This window comes from Orbicella faveolata, unplaced genomic scaffold (assembly GCF_042242905.1).
Source record: "Orbicella faveolata isolate gen_17 unplaced genomic scaffold, um_ofav_v1 contig_47, whole genome shotgun sequence".
NCBI lineage: Eukaryota > Metazoa > Cnidaria > Anthozoa > Scleractinia > Merulinidae > Orbicella > Orbicella faveolata.
This window is the reverse complement of record NW_028301577.1, coordinates 18,758,382-18,779,998: the sequence shown is the minus strand read 5'-3', so window position 1 is coordinate 18,779,998 and position 21,617 is coordinate 18,758,382. Positions and strand designations below refer to the sequence as shown.

The following is a 21,617-nucleotide window of genomic DNA, read 5'->3' as shown; positions in this document are numbered from 1 at the left end:
ACAATACTACGGGAGAACATCAAGCATTACCAGAAGAAATGTTAACCAAAAATTCAGGTTTCATTTATTGATCTTTATTCAGTTTCCGTTCTCCTTATATCTAAATAACAGATTTCCCTACCCTTTTATATACCTGAAGACTGAAAAAGGTACCCCTTTCTGGCGGAGCCTCTCCGTATAGGCTGTTACAGGGGATACCCCCCCCCCTCGGGGTGGTTGCCTCCGGCAAACGGCAATCGAGTAACATTTTTGACATTCTGCTGGTCCCAGTAATATGTTACCGAATGGAATGTCTGAGGAGGAACTTAGTCCGAACCAACCTCAGTAAAAAGAAAACTGCTTGCTTTGCTGTAAATGGCTTGCTGATTAATTATCACCTTGCGATTGTTAACGACAGTGAACCTATCACAATTAATGTTAAGAACAGTTTTTTTTCCCAAGCTAAGATAAGGAAGCTAAAACAGATTTAACCCGGCCGGGCGGTGAAAGTTTGATTGCTTTCATACTTCAAGAGAGCGGCTGCTAAATGCCTGCCTACTCCCTGACAGGAAGAAGAAACAACACAATTTCCAGAATCTCAATGTTTAATCCACCATCACTTAACTTAAATGTTACATGAAATCTTCTTAGTTGTATAAATTGCATTTACATATGCCACTTAGATGTTAGTACTCAATTTGTATACTCATTCGTGTAAGTTGTTTCGCTGCGAGAGAAAATACTGAAAAGTAGATAGAACTCTGTAACTTTTATAAAGAGATTATGTGAGATTAGAGAAGGAATGCCTATTGGCTGTCTTATCTTTATGATAATTTCTCATCTTTCACCTCCCAGACTTAGGTGATTCCTAAGCCTGGGAAGTATTCCTTGTCTTATTCTACATAGTACCCTAAAGACTTACAATCGCTAGCTAGTAAAACAATGTGTATTTCAAACGCCATTGGCATATAAAAGTGGTTGTAACATACCATAAAATTCCGACACTGCCCTGGACCTATACTTATTCCAAAGTATTTTAGAAGACTTATTTTCCAGTGGGGTATTTGCTTCTGACAAATACTCAGGGTAGGGGTAAGAGTGGTGTTATTATCGAAAGAAGTTTAGTTCTTTGACGAAGGCCTATGTTTGTTTTTTTAGCCTGGGTTCCACGCGTTTTGCCCCCTCCTCCCCTCCCCCCTCCCCTCCCCTACTTTTTTGTGAGCGGTTACGTGGGTACTATTAGAGGAATTCATATTGGTAATAGAGCTTGTGTCTGTAGAATAATCGGGGAAGGGTGGGTGGGTTCTTGTAATCGGAATTTTACGGTACTTGCAAAAAACTGAAAACGTTAAAGCTGTGTCTATAAGAATCGTGGAACTGTAAGCAAACACGTTTGCAAACATGTTTGCAAACAAATACCACTTAACTTAATGAAACAGGCATGAAAGGCTTTAACTGAAAAGTCAGGACATATCGATATAGCGGAAACAATTTTTAGACTGAATCGGCGGCTAAGTTTGCAAAGTCAGTTGTATATAAATACTTACAACGTAAAATGATTTGAAAAGAACGTCTTTGAATGTCGCAGCATATAAACATCATGTTTGTAACCTTATTTACAACTCAGTGGTATTTCCAAGATATTTACAATCATATGCAATTGTCATATCAAAACATTTGGCAACATACAGTTATCACAATTATTTTGAAAGAAAAAATCATTATATAAATATTTACAATCATATTTGGTGGTATATTTGGCAAGTATATTTAAAATTAATCATTTGAAAATAGTAAATGTTTTCAAATCCATGCTATATCATTATTGCTATTTGGCAGGGATGTTTACAATCATTCAAAAAGGATAAAACACATTATGAACTTGATTTAAGATCAACTTGAATAAAGTAAACTTATGATAAATAGAATAAACTTTAAAAAAAATTTAAATTTGAGTGAACGAGAAAGCAGATCTGGAGAGAAAAGAACATCACTGTTAAAATCTTTCCCCATACCAGTAGATCAATTAAATTCCAGGGCAAAAGTATGTTATTGAATTGAAAATCAAAACGCATATTTTTATCACTAAGGATAGATGGTGACCACGGATTTGTCGAACACGAACTCCCTACATGCCGTTAATTGTTTGATTGGCATTTTTCAAAGAGAGATAGATTGTGGGTTTGTGTTAAAAACCTTCATTTGATTGGTGTGTTCCAAAAGTTTTCCATTCCTTATTTGAAGTAAAATAAATAAATAAATAAATAAATAAATAGACAAGTTGTAATCCGCCAAGGCTTACTAGTGAACTTGAATGAAAATACTTACTAGTATCCAAACCATTTTCTGAAAGTCCTGCTCAAGAATCCCTGTTGTTCTGTAAAATAACGGAACAAAGGAACATAGGAAACAGGCATTCATTGACATGTAGAAGCCAAAAGACAATGAGGATAAATCTGACAATTCACAAGTCTGTAATAATCTTATCGACTTCTGGACAAAACTGCTCTGTGTGGGTTTACGAAGGTATGTGGTCAGATCGTGAGATCCGAGTTCGACAATATAGCCAAATCGTTCTGGTTTTAATTAAGCTTAGTTAGATAAAAGATCCTCAAAATAGTTAATAGATCGCTCCGCGTGTGTAAGTCTATTCGGGCCAAAAAAAAAAATGGTTTCCTTCTTTGATAAAGTTAAACTCCAGTTAACATCATCCACTACAAGCTCCCTGCAAACTTTGCCTCACGAGTCACACTTCCAAGTTGTTGTCTTCATTTTAAACTTTAAGTTAATTAGTCTATGGCACCGTTCACACTACGCCGGAGGAATTTGAAAAAGCAGGTTTCACTCTGAAAACAATTTAAATATTTTCCGTCCACATTACGCCGGAGAAACCATCAGTTAAAAATGTAACAATCACCCGGTCATTTTGGATTTGTGTTTGAGGAAAATTCAGGCAAAGAAAATCAAATCATTATTGTAATTGACTACATTATTTTCGAAAATCTCCGTTTTCAAAATGTTTTCCGTCCACGCGAAAACGAAAAGCGGGCGTTTCCAAAATCCTCCACTTTTGAAGAGCGTTTTCGAAAAGCTCCGTTTTCGTGACGGATTAATGTGGACGCTGTCTTACTGGCTATAAACAATGCTGTTTTTAACAGGAAAGAAGAAAAAAAGGATTTAACAGATTACTCCCATGCTTTATACAAACATACCGATACGTGGGAAGGGATTGACGCTTTGAGCGAAGGCATTTGCCGGGTAAGTGTTCGCCATTTTAGATCCGTCAAGAACTGTGGTCACTGGAACAACCGGTAATGGACGATGGTGGATGTATCCATTGCCTAAACAAAACAAAGCAAAACAATCGACAATTTACCTTTAAAAGAAATCTTCATTTAAGTACTTCACGGAGAATCAATGCACGTTTTGCTGGGAGTAAATAACATCCATTCTAAGATTCAATACCTCTCTTTTTTGACGTGCCTTATTGTTGTTGTTTGTCTTTGTTTTACCCTTTTTGCCACTTCTGTTCCGACAAAGTTGATCTCAGTGTTGGTCTATGTGGGCTGCCATGTATCGTTTTCGATGTTGTGAATATTTAATTATGGTATAGTATTGTGCCGCTCTTCATATCTTTTGCCGCCTTGCTGAAAGGGTTCACTGTCGTCGATGTTTGAGAACCATCGACTGCTTTAGCTTTAACAGCTCTTCCAAGGGGTGGCCTGTTCTGTCCAGCTGGAGGTGTTACAGCAGCCACTACAGCCGGCACAAACAGAGGTGGTGGAGGATGCTGTAACTGACGAACTTTGCCTGAAAGAAATCAAGATATCTAGAATTGTACCAAGTGTAGCGCAATGCTTAAGATTAGGAGTGAACAAAAATATTAATTCGGTTTTCCAGTTTTTTTTTTGGCACAAATGATGCAGTTAGCTATAGGTACATGTCATGATGTAATCTTGGAGTCAAAAGTTAAATTAACGCCTTAATTAAGGACGGTGCCTACTAAATACAAAGGTTTTTGCGCCAGGTTAGGACTTCGCGGAAAAAGTAGACCTTTGCAAGGGCTATCGGAATCCACAAAGAAAAAAGAGGGTAGCCATGCATTTTTTTCGAGATAATTAACCTTGAATCTCAACAAAAATGCTGACATCAGCATTTTTCTGAAAATAGAAGGAGAGGATATTTCTTCACAGCTTTCTTTAGAATTCGCCTTTACATACAGAAAAGCAAACACATTTATAGAGTTCTGAAAACTTCATGGTAAATGGTAACATAAAAACCATTTTTGGTATGTTTTTAATAACAAAATCGTTGCAACAGCAATTTTAGCGTCTTTGACAGCCTTCCTCTGTTTCAGCTAAAATACAGTCTGCGTGATGCGCAGAACGCGTGCGCACTAACAAAAGTAGGCACCGTCCTTAAGGTGTAGTTTTGTGTGTTACTCTCTGTACCTTTTGCTGCCCTCCTAAACGCGTTAGCTGGCGTTGTTTGAACACCATCGGTGATCGCCTTAGCCTGAACAGCTTTTCTAAGGAATGGTATGTTCTGTCCAGCTGGAGGTGTTGCAGCAGCCTTCACAGGCACGAACAGAGGTGGTAGTGGATCCTGTAACTGACGAACTTTGCCTGAAAGAAATCAAGATATCTAGAATTTAACCACGTGAAGCGCAAAGTTTAAAATAAAGAGTGAGCGTTATGCTAAGATATTTGCACACGAAAACGTTCGGTCTTAGTTTGTTTCCAAGTTTGCTGTTTTGATTAATTTGAGGAAACAAGGAATATATCTACTATTAACAGAAACTTTGGCGAGAAAAAATAGAATATATTAATGGAGAACAAAGGAAGCGAGATTAGGGAAACGCGAGGCCCTCCGTAAAGAAAAGGTGTGAAATCGCGCTTGCCTAAAACCCACTGAGGAAGCTCACCGCAATGTTAAGAACATTTTCGACTTATGCCCACCTTAATCATCCCTACCGTATTTATCAGTATCTGTCACACTATAAATTGCATGTCCACCCATACCTTTAACCTTCCTGTATGGATTGATCTTGATAGAAGTTCCATCGTCGTTTTTCTTAGAATCAGCGGTGCCCGCTTTTACTGAGACTGGAATGTCTACTTTCTTAACTTCAGCCCTATTAAAGTTGGCCACAGGAACAAGTGGCGGCTGATTTTTCAGCTGAAAGCCTTCGGCTAAGAAAATAGAATGTATAATGTTAATAGAAATTCAGTTTATAATGATCACAACTGCTTGAGTAATGCATGTTCGTAAGAAGGACTGAAAGTCCAAGAAATGGCCTAAAAGTCGCTTTAGAGATATATATCTAAAATTTTACCAAAACATATCCAGGATAGACTTTTGTTAGTGAAGCGTAAAACATTCTTAGGGGTAGGGTCAGCATTGTGCTCAGCTGATACTTACACAAGAAAATATTTTGGTTTTCGATTTTTGGGGGGCAGAAATGAGTCAGTCTGGAAATCTTTGAAGCAAAAACTTCTATTAGCCTCGAGGGTATAGTATTGTGTGTCGCTCTCCGTACCTTTTGCTGCCGTGCTGAACTGGTTCACTGGCGTTGTTTGAATACTATCTACCGCTTTAGCCGCTTCGCCATCTTCTCCAGGGAGTGGTTTGTTCTGTCCAGCTGAAGGTGTTACAACAGCCTTCACGGGTACGAACAGAGGTGGTGGTGGATGCTGTAACTGAGAAACTTTGCCTGAAAGAGTCACAGGTTCATAAAGTGTTGATCTGCATTACTCAAACATTCCCAGTTGCATAATGTTGCACGGTATGTAAATAAGGAATAATATACTGAGAAGTTGTGAAAATGTTTAAGCTTACTCCCGGTGTTCACTGCAACGCTGCGAAATTTAAGACTCCTGCCTAACCTTTATCACGTAACACAAGATTTACCACCCTATATATGACATAAGTGACGTATAAAGTAAACCGAACCCGTTTAGAAAGGCAGATAGCTAAGCTAATAGCTTTCCTAAATGGATTCGGTTTGCTCTTAGAGTCAGAGGAGTCTGGAATGTCTTCTTTCTCAACTTCAGCCCTGTTAGAGTTGGTCAGAGGAACAAATGGCTAAACATAGAAAATAGAATTTGTATTTTTAACTCAAATTTATTTCATAACTATTTTCGCTAATGAGTGATTAATGCATAGTCACGGTTTAAGAAGGAATCATAGTTCTATAAAATACAACCGAAACAATGTATCAGAAGAAAACCTTAAGAATAGCAGCATGGGGTGGGTGAGGGAGGAATGGGGAGGGGCTGCTTGAGTCTGGAGACTTAAAGCTTGGAAAGTCTTGAATCTGTAGAAAAATGTTGAATCCGTTTATTATATATGCTTTGGAGACCTGGACTCTGATAACTCTGCCATCAAGCCGATTTCGAAACTGCGAGAAATGTTTCTTTGCTGTCATTGGACGCACTGCTAAGCCATGTTTGAAGTTTCGATCAACTCACATACCTTTATCTGCCTTTGAGTGCTCTGGTTTCAAAGGCTTGTCAGGGGAACTATCGGTGTTCTTAGCGTCAAGATCGTTTGCTGTGACTGGATAGTTGTTAATTTCGAGGCATCCGATATCGCTTGGCAACAAGGTATCAAACCATGATGGCTGAAGGTCGAAGCAATCGTTTGCTGAACGACAAAAAAAGATGGAAAAAAATATAACATATCAAAATACAAGGGTGTATTTTCGATCGATGAATGTTTTTCGAAGTGTGTTAAGATTTCACTCAACTTCAGGTTATTTATTTAAACAGGGTATTGAGCCGTTTCAGCGCTAGGCTGGTATCAGCAGGGTCCCTTCAAACGCCACCGAATTGTACGTGGCAAGATCGGCCTCCCTTGGGTCACGTGGTCGGCGACTGGGAACGACAATTTAAAACGAGTAACAGTGGGGACGAGAATTGAATGTCCAGCATTTTCTAGTCCATAACTGAGCAATGTATCTGGCTAGATGTACGAAAACGAAATTGCAATGTTCCCTCTGAAAAAAGGGGCTCAGGGCTGATAATGAGTCAAAGTCTCGCCGTTAGGATAAGTTCGGTAGAATTATAGTTATAGTTAAGGCTTACACCTCTTAGTCACTGTGAGGGACTTCCAGCTGGATCATATATACCTTTAATTTCTTGTATGCATTATTTAATAAGCTGTAGAGTACAGAGCTCCTTGTTTTCTTGTCTTTGCCGTTGCAAAACTTGAATATACAAGAATGTTATTTCCTTAAATTCGTTCACGTCTATAAACAACAATATGGAGTCAAAATCTTGTTTCATTATAAAGCAAACTTCTGGATTAAGGCGGATATTCTGCGAGCTGATGCCGGAGCTACGCCGGTTCAGTTGGTGCGACTGTATTGCAGACTTTATTTGTCATAAAACGGTCCTAAAGCTCAATTTAGTTATGTATCTGGCAACCACTTACCATTAAATAGTAATTTTTCTTTGGGAATTTTGTCCAACTCTGCTTTCTTTTTAAGAATGTTTTCTTTCGCCTGGACGATGTTTTCTTTCAGTTTCTTCAGTTCCTCATCTGTTGTCTTCAATTGCTTTGCAAAATCAACCTCATTTTCTTGTCTATTCTGCTGTAACTCTGACAATCTTTCTTTAAGATCAGCAATTTCCTTGTCCTTTGCCGAAAGAATTTCTTTAAAATGAGCGATTTTCTCGTCTTTAGCTGTAAAAGATGAAATACAAAGATAAAAATTGCGCTCGCCTAAAACGTAAAATAAAAAAACGTCGCGGAGGATTGTTCACAGGTTACGAAAAACCGCTGATTGTGACAATTTTGCATTTTCAACTCTGCATGCTACAGTTTAGCGGCAAAGCCAAGTCCCCTTCTTTTATTTTGGAAATATTCAAAGTGGTTAGAAATCAAGAATCGTTGGATAAAATATGATTTTCAATGTTCTAGCAATCTCTAATCAGATAAGTTGTCGTAACGGAAAAGATTTGCCGCGAAACTTGTGTAAAATTGACGTTCGAATTCCAATTGTATGCGGATATTTAACGCCGAAAAATTAAAATCATCATACATCATTTTGAAACTTACCATTACATTGTGCTTCGAGGATGACAATCTCTTCTTTGAGCCGCTCATTTTCTTGCTTATACTAGGAGAAGAAAAATGATGTAAACAGTTTTATTCATTAAACCGTTAAAACTGGGCCGGTTAGGGGCAGCATGGCAAAAGTTCTAAAAATACCAATGTAATGAAATAAAAAAATAAGAACCAAAAGAAAAGATACAGAAGCGCTCGTATTTAGTTAATACTTCTTTGATATAGCTTTTAATCTTATAGTTTGAGACGAGGAAGTCATTGATCATGTAACGTTCACGGATAATACACAAATCTGCGTCATAAAAAGTAATGCTAGTTTCCGCGCGCTTTTTCGTTTTTCCCTTGTAAAAGCGTTAACTGAAAGATATCGTCCGAAACGGATAAAGAACAAATACGTTAATGGGATAGGTGTATCAATTCCCCTATTATTTCACCTCAACGCTGATGTAGAACGGCTTTGGTAGCGAGGCATGTTTACCTTGTCCTTAATCCGGCATGTCTTCGAAAAAACAAAACATTTAGGTAAATACATCCGCATCAAATTCATTTTTCATGGATCGCGCGCTTTTGAAACATTTCATTTCATATTTTGCCGATCGTTATAACTAATAGCTGCTTGCTTTTTAAATGTGGCGCTAAATTCATCGTACTTAAAAACATTAAAAAGACGACGCCCACCTCTTTGGCCATGATCCGCGACCCATGAGAAGCGTCGAGTGGCTCATGTTTGTTAGCGAGGAAAAGATCTTCAACGCCCACTCCGTCAGTTTTGCCAGTCTCTTCAACACCTAAAATGTATTTGCCTGAGCACATGTCACTTAATTCTTCCATTTAAGATTTTGATGAACACGAAATATACTCGCTATCTTTGCACTGCGCTACAGAAAGCCCTCAACAGGAACGCGAAAAATTTTCACTGTGAGCAGTTGCTATGACTACTTCCATGGTAACCGACAGTGAGGTCACCTCATGACGTCTGGCGACGCCTCGGTGCTACGATTTTTACGCACGAAATCGAAAATTTCAAATCTGGCTTTTGATCATAGTAAAGTGCATGAAGAAGCTCTAAGGCCAGTTCTTTAGGATCGATCGAGACTTAAACTTTGATTTCGGCCAAAAACTGATCATACGAGACTTATTCTTAGCTGTTTGTGGAATGTTTGCAATCCGGACCGGACTAACAAACTGGTCATTTTTGGTTAGGTTTATAAGCGACATAAAAAGTGACGGATTTCATAAAGTTTAAAAACCTTACCGTTAAAATTCCCAAAATATATCCTGCACTAGCCACCGTTTTGTTGTTGCATGCCCTTTGGTCTAGTTGAGACCAGAACTGTACTGCATACACCTGCTCTGTCGAGGAAAAATTCAAAAATAACGGTAGTGCCTTGATCACACACCGACTGAATGATTGCACAAACGGCTCGCGCAAAGTTTTCAAACGACGTGTTCCTAAGAAAATGAAATGGATGTGCTTTTTCTCATAACCAAAGAGAAGGGAGCACACAATGGTTGAAGGGTTCAATAAATTCATAAAAAAAATTTATCTGTTAAGTTACGCTTGCCCTTTTCTTATTTTGTTTTGGCATGCGCGCGCTGTTCAGTTGATGTCAGCACTCGGCAGGACCAGGAAAGGACTATACTCGTGTACAAATGATAAACATCATAACTGCGCATGCACGCCGTAAAGACTGTCAGACGTTTCGGGCATAACCAGGCTCCTCGATGCTCTCCAACAAAACCAACAGTCGAGCGGCCATAGCTACTTTGCGATATAATCTTTTTCTACAGAATTACAACATCAAAGTAAAAATACAACTTCCTTCCTTGTATGACTAATAGAGTTCTCTCCATTGACAATCTTCACACTTTGACCTCGCTTCATCTCTGTGTGAGCTTGTTTGAACAAGTCGTTAAACTTTTCAGCAACTATCAGCTCGGTCTAAACAGGAGATAGGAACTGTTCCCTTCAATACAATCTGTTTGCACAAGAAATATCTAAACGTGAAATACTTTGGAGATACGGTACGAAGGCAATTGATAATTTAAACCAGAAGCATATCACCTAGTCAAGGTGGTATGCTTCTGTTTAAACTTGAGCTTCTTTGTTCCTGTAATGCTCAAATGTTGACGCAAACTTACAGCGCGAAGACGGACATGGAGTAACTGTTGTTGTTGTTGTTTTTTTCTTCGCGGGATGGAAAACGCGAAACCTAGAACGTTATTTCGTTATTATTCAAATTTGCCAGTCAATGTACTCCAATATCGGTAGAAATGGTGTCTCCCTATTTGACTCTCTTTTGGTCAGCTGCTGTTAATTTCTCGACTTTAATTTTTAGAGGCCTTTCTGTCTCTCCAACCTTTTGTTGTAACTAGTTATTTCTTTTGCAATCTCTGATTGTTTTCTGGTTGAGCAGTTCTAGAATTCCAATGGACAAGCATCATTTTGAGGTGCGGAGACCTGGGACAGTTTCAACTTTGCACTGATGAGACCAGAAAGAGTTGAATGGATGTGAAGGACACAGAAACTGATGAAAAAAAACAGAAAAACACATACAGTGGAACTCCGCTCTTTAGACAACGGCCCAATACGGACAGTTTGTTTGTTGCGACAAAAAGCGGATATATTTTCCCATATTTTAGTCCATACTCTTTACTGTGACCTGAAACAAAGTTAACCTAGCTCGCGTTATGGACACTGGCTATCTGCGCTCGTCGACTTTTACTTGTTTTAGTAACCATTTTGCCATTGTAACCTGTTAAAAAACAAAATCTTTCTACAGGTCTGAATGTGATTTTATTATATAAACTATGTAAACGATTATATTACCATTCAATGCTAATTTTGTTGCAAGGATATATGGGTTATTGACCAAGCTTGTTCGGTCAAGATGGCTGGATATTGGCCAAGTTACTTTTTTGCGTGTTTATGGACCGAGACGGAGTCGAGGGTCCATCAGCACACGCTAAAAAAACGAAGCCAATATCCAGCCATCTTGACCGAACAAGCTTGGTCAATAAAGGATTTATTATATGGAAAAAGAACACTATTTTCTTGCGGGACACAACGGGTTGTCCCGAGCGGGCACGATAGTCCGATCTTACCCGCTCGGGTAGCCAATTACAGTGCAGGATTCGGTTTATCTTGTCCGCTCACGGAGCTAGCCATATAATAAATTTGGTCATTAAATGAACACAATGATGCTTTAGTTTCAACTTTTACTTTTACATTGTGTCTTTTAGTCTTTATACAGATAACACATATGTACATGACGATTACTCCGAGAGTCCGCTTAATACGGACACCCAGGTAAGACAGACACTTTGGCGTGACCCTACGGTGTCCATATTAAGCGGTGACAGGAGTGAACAGACTTTTTCGTGGTGCTTGTTTCGCTGTCTAGGGAAGAGTGAACGTTCTCTGGCCTTCCGTCTTTCTTTTCGGATCCACAGTTGAGAAAGAGCAGAGTTTTATTTTGGTCAGTATAACCAATTACCAAGGCTGGATCCAGGATTTTTTCAATGGAAGGGGGAAGAGGGAATGTGGCTGGTACCCTGCGGCTACAAAATCAATGGGGAATGCTCCCGGCATGTTGCAATTTGAGAATGACACTAGAAACTTGAACAAGAACAATGCCACAAAGTAGAAATTACAATGAGGTATCTGTCCAGAGAGCTCGCCTTTACTTTCTGCCATAGTATTCACAACCGTTTTATAATTTTTTTATGCATTGCTTCTCCAAAAGATGGTGACTAGCCACTCAATCCAGCCCCAATAAATCTGTCCCTAAATTACGTATCTTCCATCTACTGTAGCTAACTCGACTGATTCCATTGTGAATGAAACATTGCTTAAATTAATTGAAAGTGTCTTTTTTCCACTCAACCAAGCAATATCGACGTAACATTGCACATTTTGTTAAGGGCAAGACGAACATTAATATTTATAATATAAACAATATTATATGTAATGCCTCGAAGCTAAAGAGTACTTGATAATCAAGGAGGAGTTAAGTACTGAAGTTTTAGAATCGATTGATCACAAGAGAGTAAATAACTTCGCGTTCATGAGTAAAGGTGGCGCGGTAAGATCAGTGTAACTGCCATCTTGGATTTGAACGACAAGGAAGATCCAGGGGATGAAGGTGGAGGGTTTGCCAATTTCTTATCACGTGTCTGACTAGTCACTGTCAATAATACGTGACTAGCGAGTGAATAATTCTCTTACAATCTGGTCATAGAGTGGTTTTTAATGATATAGTGTCGTTAACTCAAAACCAACGTAACTGCCTGATTACTTTCTACACAATTGAAAACCGCCCTATGACGTAACAGACCCAACAGCTGCGACTTCTTTTCCCAGATCGGCCACTATCAGGTTTTTGATTCAATATTGAAATTGCTTGACAGAAATGTTCTCTCCGCTCCAAATGTATAACTCCAACTTGTTTAAGTTGCGAGAATGAAAGCCCAGATCATCTTATCGTCATTTGTATCGTACACTGGAAAATTTGACACATTTACAGACTTAATGAATTGTCTGTAGATTCTAAATTTACACACTTGGTCACTTATCCTGCTTAAAAACAAAATATCTGTAAATTTATTTTACAAAGATTTTGTTTAGTTTCTAGTTCTGTTCATTTCAAAATGCTTGTGAAATGTTTGTAAATTGTACCAGCTAGAATAAGAGGAAAGAACTCATAATTTACAGACTTAACAAAATCTTTTAAGAATGTTTGTAAATTTACCACTTACGAAGATTTTACACGTTTAGCCTTATCATGTAAAGTCTCTGTAAATTGACATACTCGGGGCACCATAAAATCTCTGTAAATTGACATACTCGGGGCACCATAAAATCTCGGCAAAATCTCTGTAAATTGACATACTCACCATAAAATATCTGTAAATTGGCATACTCGAGGCACCATAATAATCTCTGAAAATTGACATATACTCGGGGCATCAAAAAGAAAGCATATTTTAGCCCAGGGACTATTTGAATTCACCTCGTTAAAATTCCGAAGCCAGGTATCATCAATTAAGCACAAATCTGGCCGGACCAAACTCTGTTCAGGTGTTCAGTTAGTTGGGGCGCATCGCAAAGAACGGCGAGAGAAAAAATAGGGGAGAAGCGCGGCGAGAGAAAGCGAAAGAACGCCTGTGGGCAAACTTAACCAAAGGTCCTTCCGCCCACTTATAGACCGCCTACAGAGGTCCGTAACGTGCGAAGCATGCTAAAACCTACTCAGGAGGTCGACAGGTATCGACCTGCAAATCAAGGTGTTCTTTCTCGAAGTAAAGCAACGGCAGTCTCCGAAGAAAAATCGGGCGAAGATAAATGATAAATATGATATCCGTGAATAGAAGCAACATACTGTACTTGCGAACAGTTCTAATCAAACAGCCGGGCCCTAATAACACAACATAAAGTGCCCTTCATGAACACGTTTGAAACAAAGAAAGGTCGAGAGACCGAGAAGAGAACGGTAAATGTACAAATGTCACGAACCGTATTAGTCATGTAGGCCCGTCAACCCCATTTTACACTGGCCGCCATATCGGAACCGAACCGAACCGTTTCGCCCCAACTCAAAGTCTTGTCGCCCCCCAGAAAGTCGATTCGCCCCGGACCAAAAGTTAGTTCGCCGGAAGTTTTTTCGTACAATTTAGAAAACAATAAATGGTCGCAGTCATAAAGAATCAATTATTCTGTTGCTATGAGAGTGCAACAACACTTCTACGTGCGTAATCCGACAAATATGTTTAGACTCAGTGGCTTTCAGTTTAACTACACAAATCTTTACTGAAATGGTTTAGATAAAAGACGTTTCACGTACTCTACAGGTAAAAGCCATGGAAGGCATAATAAGTTTTCAAATACAATCGGCCATCGATCGATCAACGGACTTTGTTTCTTCGCCGTAATGAAACAAATATATTTTTTCTGGTTAGTATGATTTGCACGAATTGAAAGCCTATCTTAATTTGTTCAGTAATGTCCTAAAATTAGCGAGCACCCGGCTAGTACGTACCTATGTAGCGATTGGACCGAGAGATGGAAGGAAGTGCGGGCTCATTTTCGGAACAGCGGCTAATATAGTAGCTTTGGCCGAGGAGGTCTGGGTATTCAAGCTCGTTTTTGTGGCGCTCGTTTTAACGATCTGAAATTACAAGTTTCACGCACAGAAGTTACACCTGTATTGAACCAAGTCAAAGCTCGCTTCTTTTATAGGTAGGAGTAGCCTTAAACGGAATCTTCTTACTACGATCTCAGACCTGTACGGCTTTTTCTGCCCAGATCTCGAGTTTCGTAGGGTGAACAGAGCGAAATCATCCGCCATTTTTTAATATTGCCTCGTCTTTTCGCAACGGCGTATAGAGTACTCTTGCTGCTTCTGGACTACTGAGGTACGTTGATAATGTAGAATATCTTTGTTGGTAAGTTTGTAAGCGCAGACTTGCTTGGTTTATTTAGTAGAAGCTCATTAGATGTACATTTATATGGGGGTTTACGATGGTTTACGTTTTGAGCTTACCTGTAGTAGTGCAGAGTCTTACATGTACTTGTGCATCACGAGTCGGGGTAATTGCTCAACCGTCCCCCCAACTATTCATACTGTGAAAGTTATATATTCCCTCTATATTTAATTATGAAGATTATACCATTTTCAACTGTTGTGCAAAGTTAACCACTACTCAGATGTGGCCGATCATGGATATGGCTTGAAAACATTTATCTTAAATTGCTAATAAGACAATCACAAAGTCACTTCATAGACGTGGACGTTAAAATTCAGTCAGTGGCCTCGGTAATTTTTGTTAACATTTGCCAATTGCTGTGGCCCATTAATAGCGATCAATATTGGCCAGATTTATTTGAAATGACCTCATTTCCATTCATATAAATAAATATTGTTTACTGAAAAATTGACTATCTGCCCTTGTTAGGCACCGCCCGGAAAATAAGAGCAAAAAATATTGATTTTTGCAAGCGAGGAGTAAGTGGTGTACTCCTAAATGAATACAGTGAATACTGTATATTCTCTTAAAATATGCCACCTCAACTCCTGTACTACACTTTCTGCCTGTCAGATAGCAACAAATTATTCATAGGCAGGATCCATATCGACTTGTCTGTTTATCCCTGATATTTTAACAATACTGTTTCTCATGTGCATTGTGTGCAGTAATTAAATCAAGATTGAGTAGGGATTTAATTTGGGGTTGCGGACACCTGTGGTTGTTTACCAGATCGAACATTTGAAGAAGCTAGTCATAAAAGGGGATAAGTGACGATTTTGGTTGCTTTTCTTTTTTCTTGCTCCAAAGTAGCTGAATTTTTGCATGTGGTCTTCAATGTAATAGAAAAACGTGGTTCTGTATTTTTGTCGCTGGTTTTTGCTTTGTTTTCGAGTTAAAACGTAGGCAAAAAACTTGGCTTTTCCTAGCCATGTCTTTAGGAGTTTATTTGTTGAACAGCAAACAGGCAGACTGTTTATAGTGTATGAAGTCAAAACCAAATCCCACAGCATATAGAGCGGAAATCTGGGAACGGATTGTTTACACCGGTTATTGTGACGTGAACACAACACGTGAATCGATCGAGCATCAAACGAAATGTCATCAAACAAAAAAGAGATGTGCCACATTAGAGCTCTGTCAACTAATATCTTAAGCATTGTTTTAAAGCACCTTGTATGCCTGCCTGGTGGTTGAGAGGCATCATAAAGCCTCGATAAACCCGTAAGTCATCAGCACGTTTTAAAGAATCAAAATGTGTTCTGAAACTTCGAAGGCAGCTGATATACCGTAATCATGTTATCGGCGTTCGAAGTCAGATCGAGCCAGGTAGCAAAGTCCAAGAGCAGTTCTTGCCCAAGAAAAATACCCTCTGGTGAGTTGTGGCCCATTTGCCAAGCGTTGCTAGCGTCAAAGTTTGGAAAGCGAGAACTGGTTTTAGACTTATAAAATTTGTCTTATATCGACCGCCATGTTTTCCCATGCACGAGGTGTAAAGACCCTTCCCGGCATGCATTGCGATTATGTTCTGCGGACGTTTCTCGAACTGGTAACTAGATTTAAACATAATAATGGCCAGCAAGTGGCGATTGATTGTAACAGATCTGTGATCCAGTTTGCGTTGATTTTATTTCAAATCGGCATGATTTGTAGTGTTTTGAGCTTCTGGGATCAGGGGACATGCAGATGTATGGAGACCCGTACGTTGCGCAGAAGGGTTAATCTGTTAATCTGTGAGCCCTATTTATAGAGCGTTTTCACGTGGAGTCATCAAATTCTTAAATCCGAAACTAAACAGCCACCAAAGTTGTCATCCTCATCAGGCATAAGAGGTACCAGCGCATGTTGAACTTGGAAGTTATGGCGGTGCGTGACATAAAGCTACCATCGCGTTTGTCGAAAACTATGTTTTATCTCGTGATTTTTTAGCCATTTAAGACGTTGCCGTATTTGGAAAAGTGCTTATTGAAATGTTTATTTGTTTCATTTTATTTTTATTTACACCTTTTTTTGACCTGAAATCAACATTTTTGAGCTTATATGTTGCGTGAAATTACCATTTTCAGGAGCCCATCATGGGCTCCTACCATTTTGCTGTTTTCTAAGTGAAACCAACATCCTTGCCGTCACGCGTTAACGTCAAATCAACATTTTAACCTATTTAGACTTGAAATCAACATCATTGAGCTTATGCGCTGCGTGAAATTACCATTTTGCTGTTTTCTAAGTGAAATTAACATCCTTGCCGTCACGCGTTAACGCGAAATCAACATTTTAACCTATTTAGACCTGAAGTCAACATCATTGAGCTTATGCGCTGCGTGAAATTGACATTTTGCTGGTTTCTAAGTGAAACCAACATCCTTGCCGTCACGTGTTAACGTGAAATCAACATTTTAACCTATTTAGACCTGAAATCAACATCATTGAGCTTATGCGCTGCGTGAAATTGACATTTTGCTGGTTTCTAAGTGAAACCAACATCCTTGCCGTCACGCGTTAACGTCAAATCAACATTTTAACCTATTTAGACCTGAAATCAACATCATTGAACTTATGCGCTATGTAAAATTGACATTTTGCTGGTTTCTAAGTGAAACCAACATCCTTGCCGTCATGCGTTAACATTTAAACCTTTTTTGACCTAAAATTAACATTTTTGAGCTTATACGTTGCGTGAAATTGACATTTTGCTGCTTTCTAAGTGAGATCAAAGTCCCTGCGGTCGCGGCGGGCCGATCCTTTGTTATGATAAACCAAGGCGAGACTTTGACTTATAACAAAGGCTTGGCTTGGTTATTATAACAAAGGATCGGCTCTGTTCATCATAACAAAGGCCTGGCTTCATTTATTTGCAGCCTCGGCGGGAAAAGGGCATTAGGTATTTTAGTCAAAAGTGAACTTTGTTGAGAACGCTCCAAATTTCGCATAGAGTTTTGTTTAGGTATGTTTAGCAATGTCCCGAAGTTTTTCCGCTAAACTTTGCTTCGTTTTCAGGATATTGCATATGCAAAAAACCACTCGGTTTTCCTAGTGGCGTCTTTATAAAGCGAAGCAAAAACCAGCGGCAAAAATACAGGAACACATTTTTCTATTACATTGAAGACCACACGCAAAAATTCAGCTAATTTGGAGCAAGAAAAAAGAAAAGCAACCAAAATCGTCACTTATCCCCTTTTATGACTAGCTTCTTCATTTATTCTATTTCCACATGATTTTATAAACCAAATTTTTAAACAATGCCCTGACCGTCCAATTGTCCTTGATATTCGAAAATGTCCAAGAAGTTCCGATCGGTACCGCACACGCCGAGGATTAGAATTTTTAACTTATTTTTATGAACGAAAGCTAATATACATGTATGAAAAATGTACGATGGCAATTCAAACAAAAGGATTATGTAATGCCTAAAGGTATTGATAAACACTAATGAATGCAATTGCCCGTGTTCATTACATAATGCCCAAAGGTATTGGTAAACGCTAACGAATGCAATTATTGTCCCGTGTTCACTTGTAAACAACCAGTTTTCCAAAATACCAACAGTTTCTATGTCAAATCACTATATTTCAAAGCTATTATGCATGACCACCTCTCATTAGTGACCGCGACCACTTTTAGAGCTTAAGGTTTAAAACCTTGTGTTTTTAACCTCCTGTAAGAGACCACTTGACAGAAAACAGAGAAAAAATTGGGATAATGAGATGTTATTCTGATCAACCTTTGTATATATACTGTACATGTAGGTAGTTTATCAGAGGCGAATCATGATACTCTGAATAAATACATGTACTTTGGAAAGATTAGATATTTTTGTGGCTACTAAAATTACAAGGATTTTGATGAGCATTGGCGCATGGGGTACATGTAAGTCCTTACTGTTACCATAAGCTAATGAGGCAAAATGTTGATCCAATATGGTCTAAGCTCTCGTAAGTGACCACCTCCTGTAAGCAACCACCTGGGCTTCAAATTTTGGATAGTCCCTTACGGGAGGTTCAACTGTATGTCAAGTTAACAAATGCAGTCGAACCCATATTATGCAGCCACCTATTAAATGCCCACCCCTATTAGGTGGCCAGTTATCAAAGTCTTCATGAGGGTTTTTCTATTGTTTTTCCCTCTATTGAGTGGTCAGCCCCCTTTTAAGTAAAAACCATCCATTTCCCGGAGGTTGGCTGTTTTGTAGGGGTTGAAATGTGCGTCTGTTCAGTAATTACAAAGAACAAAAAAGTGACACAATGCGATACCCGAGTGTGTCACTGATGTTCTTACCACATTTTGTCATGTCTTGTTTGATCAATTACTGAACAGATGCATGGCAACGTGGAATCTATCTGTTTTATATAATAAAGAAACCAAAAAAATGTTGATTGTGTCATCTATTCAATGTAGGTCTATCCTTACTAATTGATCGAACAAATCAATTCAAATTTGAGAATAATTTGAAAGATGATCTGTGAGGTCACTTAATAATTGTATCCCTCAGACAAAGCAATATAATGGTATTGCAGCTGTCAATTAAAATGTACATTGCTCCTTGATATTCATATGCAAGATATGCAGCAATTACGTAGACAACTGTTGTAAATAAAGTACTTTACATATATATATATATTTGGTCTTCCATACTGATTTAGAAAATAATGGATTGTTAGACTGGCCATCTGCACTGTTAAGCAGTTTGACAGTACATGCACTTGTTGTGATTTACATGCATCTTGTTTTGTAATGAATGTTGGCCATTTATGTAGTAGTGGTAACATTGCCTTCTCTCTTTTTTTCTTTCACATGTAGAATAGAAAGAATAGCATTACAAGAAATGTGGAAATACTATCAAGCTTCAGGAGGCTATTCCATTGTTATAAAATGTATAATTATTATAAAATGTATGTGTATATAGCACTGCCAAGATTAACTAGTTTTATATGATAACACTACTTAAAAATCAGATTATGAGCTCGAGATTTCTATGAGGTGATAGTTGATGAGGCCAAAGGCCAAATCAACTATCACCTCATTAAAATCTCAAGCGAATAATCCAATTGTTGTAGTAGAATTCTAACTGAAATTTGCTTCAAATAACAATTCCAAATCTGTCTGGTCTTATATTGAACTTCACGCTTTAGAAAATTTGTGCAGACTGAATTGTCAATTTGACATTTTTGGTTGTGGGCACACGCTTATCAGTTTCTTTCAGAAAATTCGAGTTTCTTTTAGTTCAAGAAACCATGAATGCCCTTCTTCAGTCTTCTCAGGAATTTAATTATCCAGTTGTTCCCAAATGCTCTTTCAAAACTTTGGAGAAACGAGAAAACATTGAGCTGAGCCATTGCACGCTGATATTGTGCAATGGCTCAGCCAATCAGATTGCAGCATTAGAATACTAGTAGAATTCTACTAAATGTGAATACAGTGTAGTTAAGAATAAATCATTTAATGAATGTTTGTTGGTTGAGCATTAAGAAAGCTCCTCTTGAGTTACTGAGATGACACAAATAGTCAGCCAAATTAATTTTTTACATGTTAATTGATTGTATGCACTGTACATATGTACAATCTGGAAGCATTTTCAATTTGTATTGGACCCTCCTAAATATGGAGAGCAAAGGGCCAGAGCTGAGTGAACGTATTATGGAGGTGTCTATTATTATTGTAGAGGTACAGATTATAGTAATTCTGGTTTTTCTGTGACCAAATAAGCTGTCTTTATCGTTGAGGTGTCCTTGGTGTGAGGTTAAAGCGTATTTTACAGTTAATAATGCAAACATTTTTTTGCATAACTGTAACTGTTCCTGACCTACAGGTACATGTAGTTACAACCACTATTTTGACCTCCTTTTGAATTGGACCCTCAAACCCTGCAATCAAAAGCTCTCATAAGGATCTTCTCCCTTAGTAACCATGACCACCTTTGGGAAGTACTAGCTAATCTAATTGTTCATAAATTATTTTAAAGCTCTTTCAAGTAGCCATTAAAGGAGTGTGCAATATTTTCATCATCTTTCAAATAAGAGATTCGCAGTTTTTAATCTGAAACTTGTACGTGTAGCTACCTTACCTGTTAATCCATGAACCTCTTCCTTGTATCAAAAGCAATTATTTTTAGAATATATACAACTGCTGAGAATACCACAAATGAACATTTACCTGTCCCAGGCTAATTGAATGCTAAAAGCTCACACGAGAGAGTGACCATTTACATGTACATGTCCCAGGCATTATGCTAAAAGTTCACATAAGAGACCAGGTTACATTGTTACAATCCCTGGTTGTTTATAACTCTAGAGCTCTTTTTTGAATTCTCGAGATGGCTGCAGGGAGAGCTTTGACTGTATTATTGATCGCTGATATTGCAGATTGAATTTAAATTTTAAAGACATAATATGGAGATTTTATGCTTTTGATTTTAGAGATTTTTTTCTCCTGCCCATTTTACAGAGAAAATTTCGAGATTTTACTGAGATTTCTTTATATGCTATAAAATCTCTGTAAATTTTGCAAAAAATTTACAAGAAAAATAGCAACATTTCACGGACATTTTATTCGATCTGAAAGCGAAACACGCACTGAAATATAGACTTTATATAGAGATTACAAAATCTCTATAAGTGTGCAAATTTACAGACATTGTAATTTACAAAGGAAATGTGGACATTTTACAGAGATTTGTAAATGGTGCAAATTTTCCAGTGGTAAATTAAGTACAGTCTGCCAAAATGATTTGACAAACACACAAGAAGAGTAAAAGACATCTGGGAGGATGATGTCACAGGTGTGACCTCAGAAACTAATTTAATGTGGTTTTTCACGAGCTAAGTGATTGAACAACAATATTGACAACGGTCGAAGCATAGTGGTTATTTTTCATTTTGGTCACACCAATTATTAGTGAGAGATGCAGAGTCCTGTCAGTATACCCTCACTTTGCCTGTATTCTTGTTCATAAACACATAGTCTCTTCCAGCTACTCAATTGTGGAGGAGTAACCCCCGGGGACTCCTATATAAAAAGGACACGGATCCTCGTCGGAAATTTAAAAA

The 21,617-nt window shown here is 38.3% G+C and overlaps 1 protein-coding gene and 2 long non-coding RNA genes across 3 annotated transcripts; 1 reads left to right on the top strand and 2 right to left on the bottom strand.

Annotated features, from left to right (window-relative positions):
• Positions 1-1,124: 1,124 nt before the first annotated feature.
• Positions 1,125-3,324, bottom strand: LOC110040783 (uncharacterized). Its single transcript, XR_002295701.2, has 3 exons — positions 3,192-3,324; positions 2,308-2,356; positions 1,125-1,952 (listed from the first exon to the last, which is right to left on the bottom strand). It is a non-coding gene; the product is annotated as an uncharacterized LOC110040783 (long non-coding RNA).
• Positions 3,325-3,517: 193 nt separating this feature from the next.
• On the bottom strand, positions 3,518-12,606 carry LOC149097469 (uncharacterized). Its single transcript, XM_089280335.1, has 8 exons — positions 8,728-12,606; positions 8,041-8,101; positions 7,414-7,665; positions 6,454-6,624; positions 5,519-5,692; positions 5,001-5,171; positions 4,431-4,604; positions 3,518-3,789 (listed from the first exon to the last, which is right to left on the bottom strand). Exons 1-8 carry the CDS (start codon positions 8,878-8,880, stop codon positions 3,578-3,580), a joined length of 1,368 nt encoding a protein of 455 aa, XP_089136461.1. The 5' UTR covers positions 8,881-12,606; the 3' UTR covers positions 3,518-3,577.
• Positions 12,607-14,200: 1,594 nt separating this feature from the next.
• LOC149097468 (uncharacterized) lies at positions 14,201-20,276 on the top strand. The gene is made up of 2 exons (XR_016204343.1): positions 14,201-14,463; positions 19,372-20,276. It is a non-coding gene; the product is annotated as an uncharacterized LOC149097468 (long non-coding RNA).
• The last annotated feature ends 1,341 nt before the right edge of the window (positions 20,277-21,617 follow it).

What these genes read in the sequence shown, in the direction of transcription:
- LOC149097469 (XM_089280335.1), bottom strand. Translation starts at nt 8,880, where the DNA reads ATGGAAGAATTAAGTGACATGTGCTCAGGCAAATACATTTTAGGTGTT. An exon ending in CCTCGAAGCACAATGTAATG is followed by an intron (nt 7,666 to 8,040) that starts GTAAGTTTCAAA and finishes CATCTTTTACAG; the next exon opens with CTAAAGACGAGAAAATCGCT. An exon ending in TCCATACAGGAAGGTTAAAG is followed by an intron (nt 4,605 to 5,000) that starts GTATGGGTGGAC and finishes GATTTCTTTCAG; the next exon opens with GCAAAGTTCGTCAGTTACAG.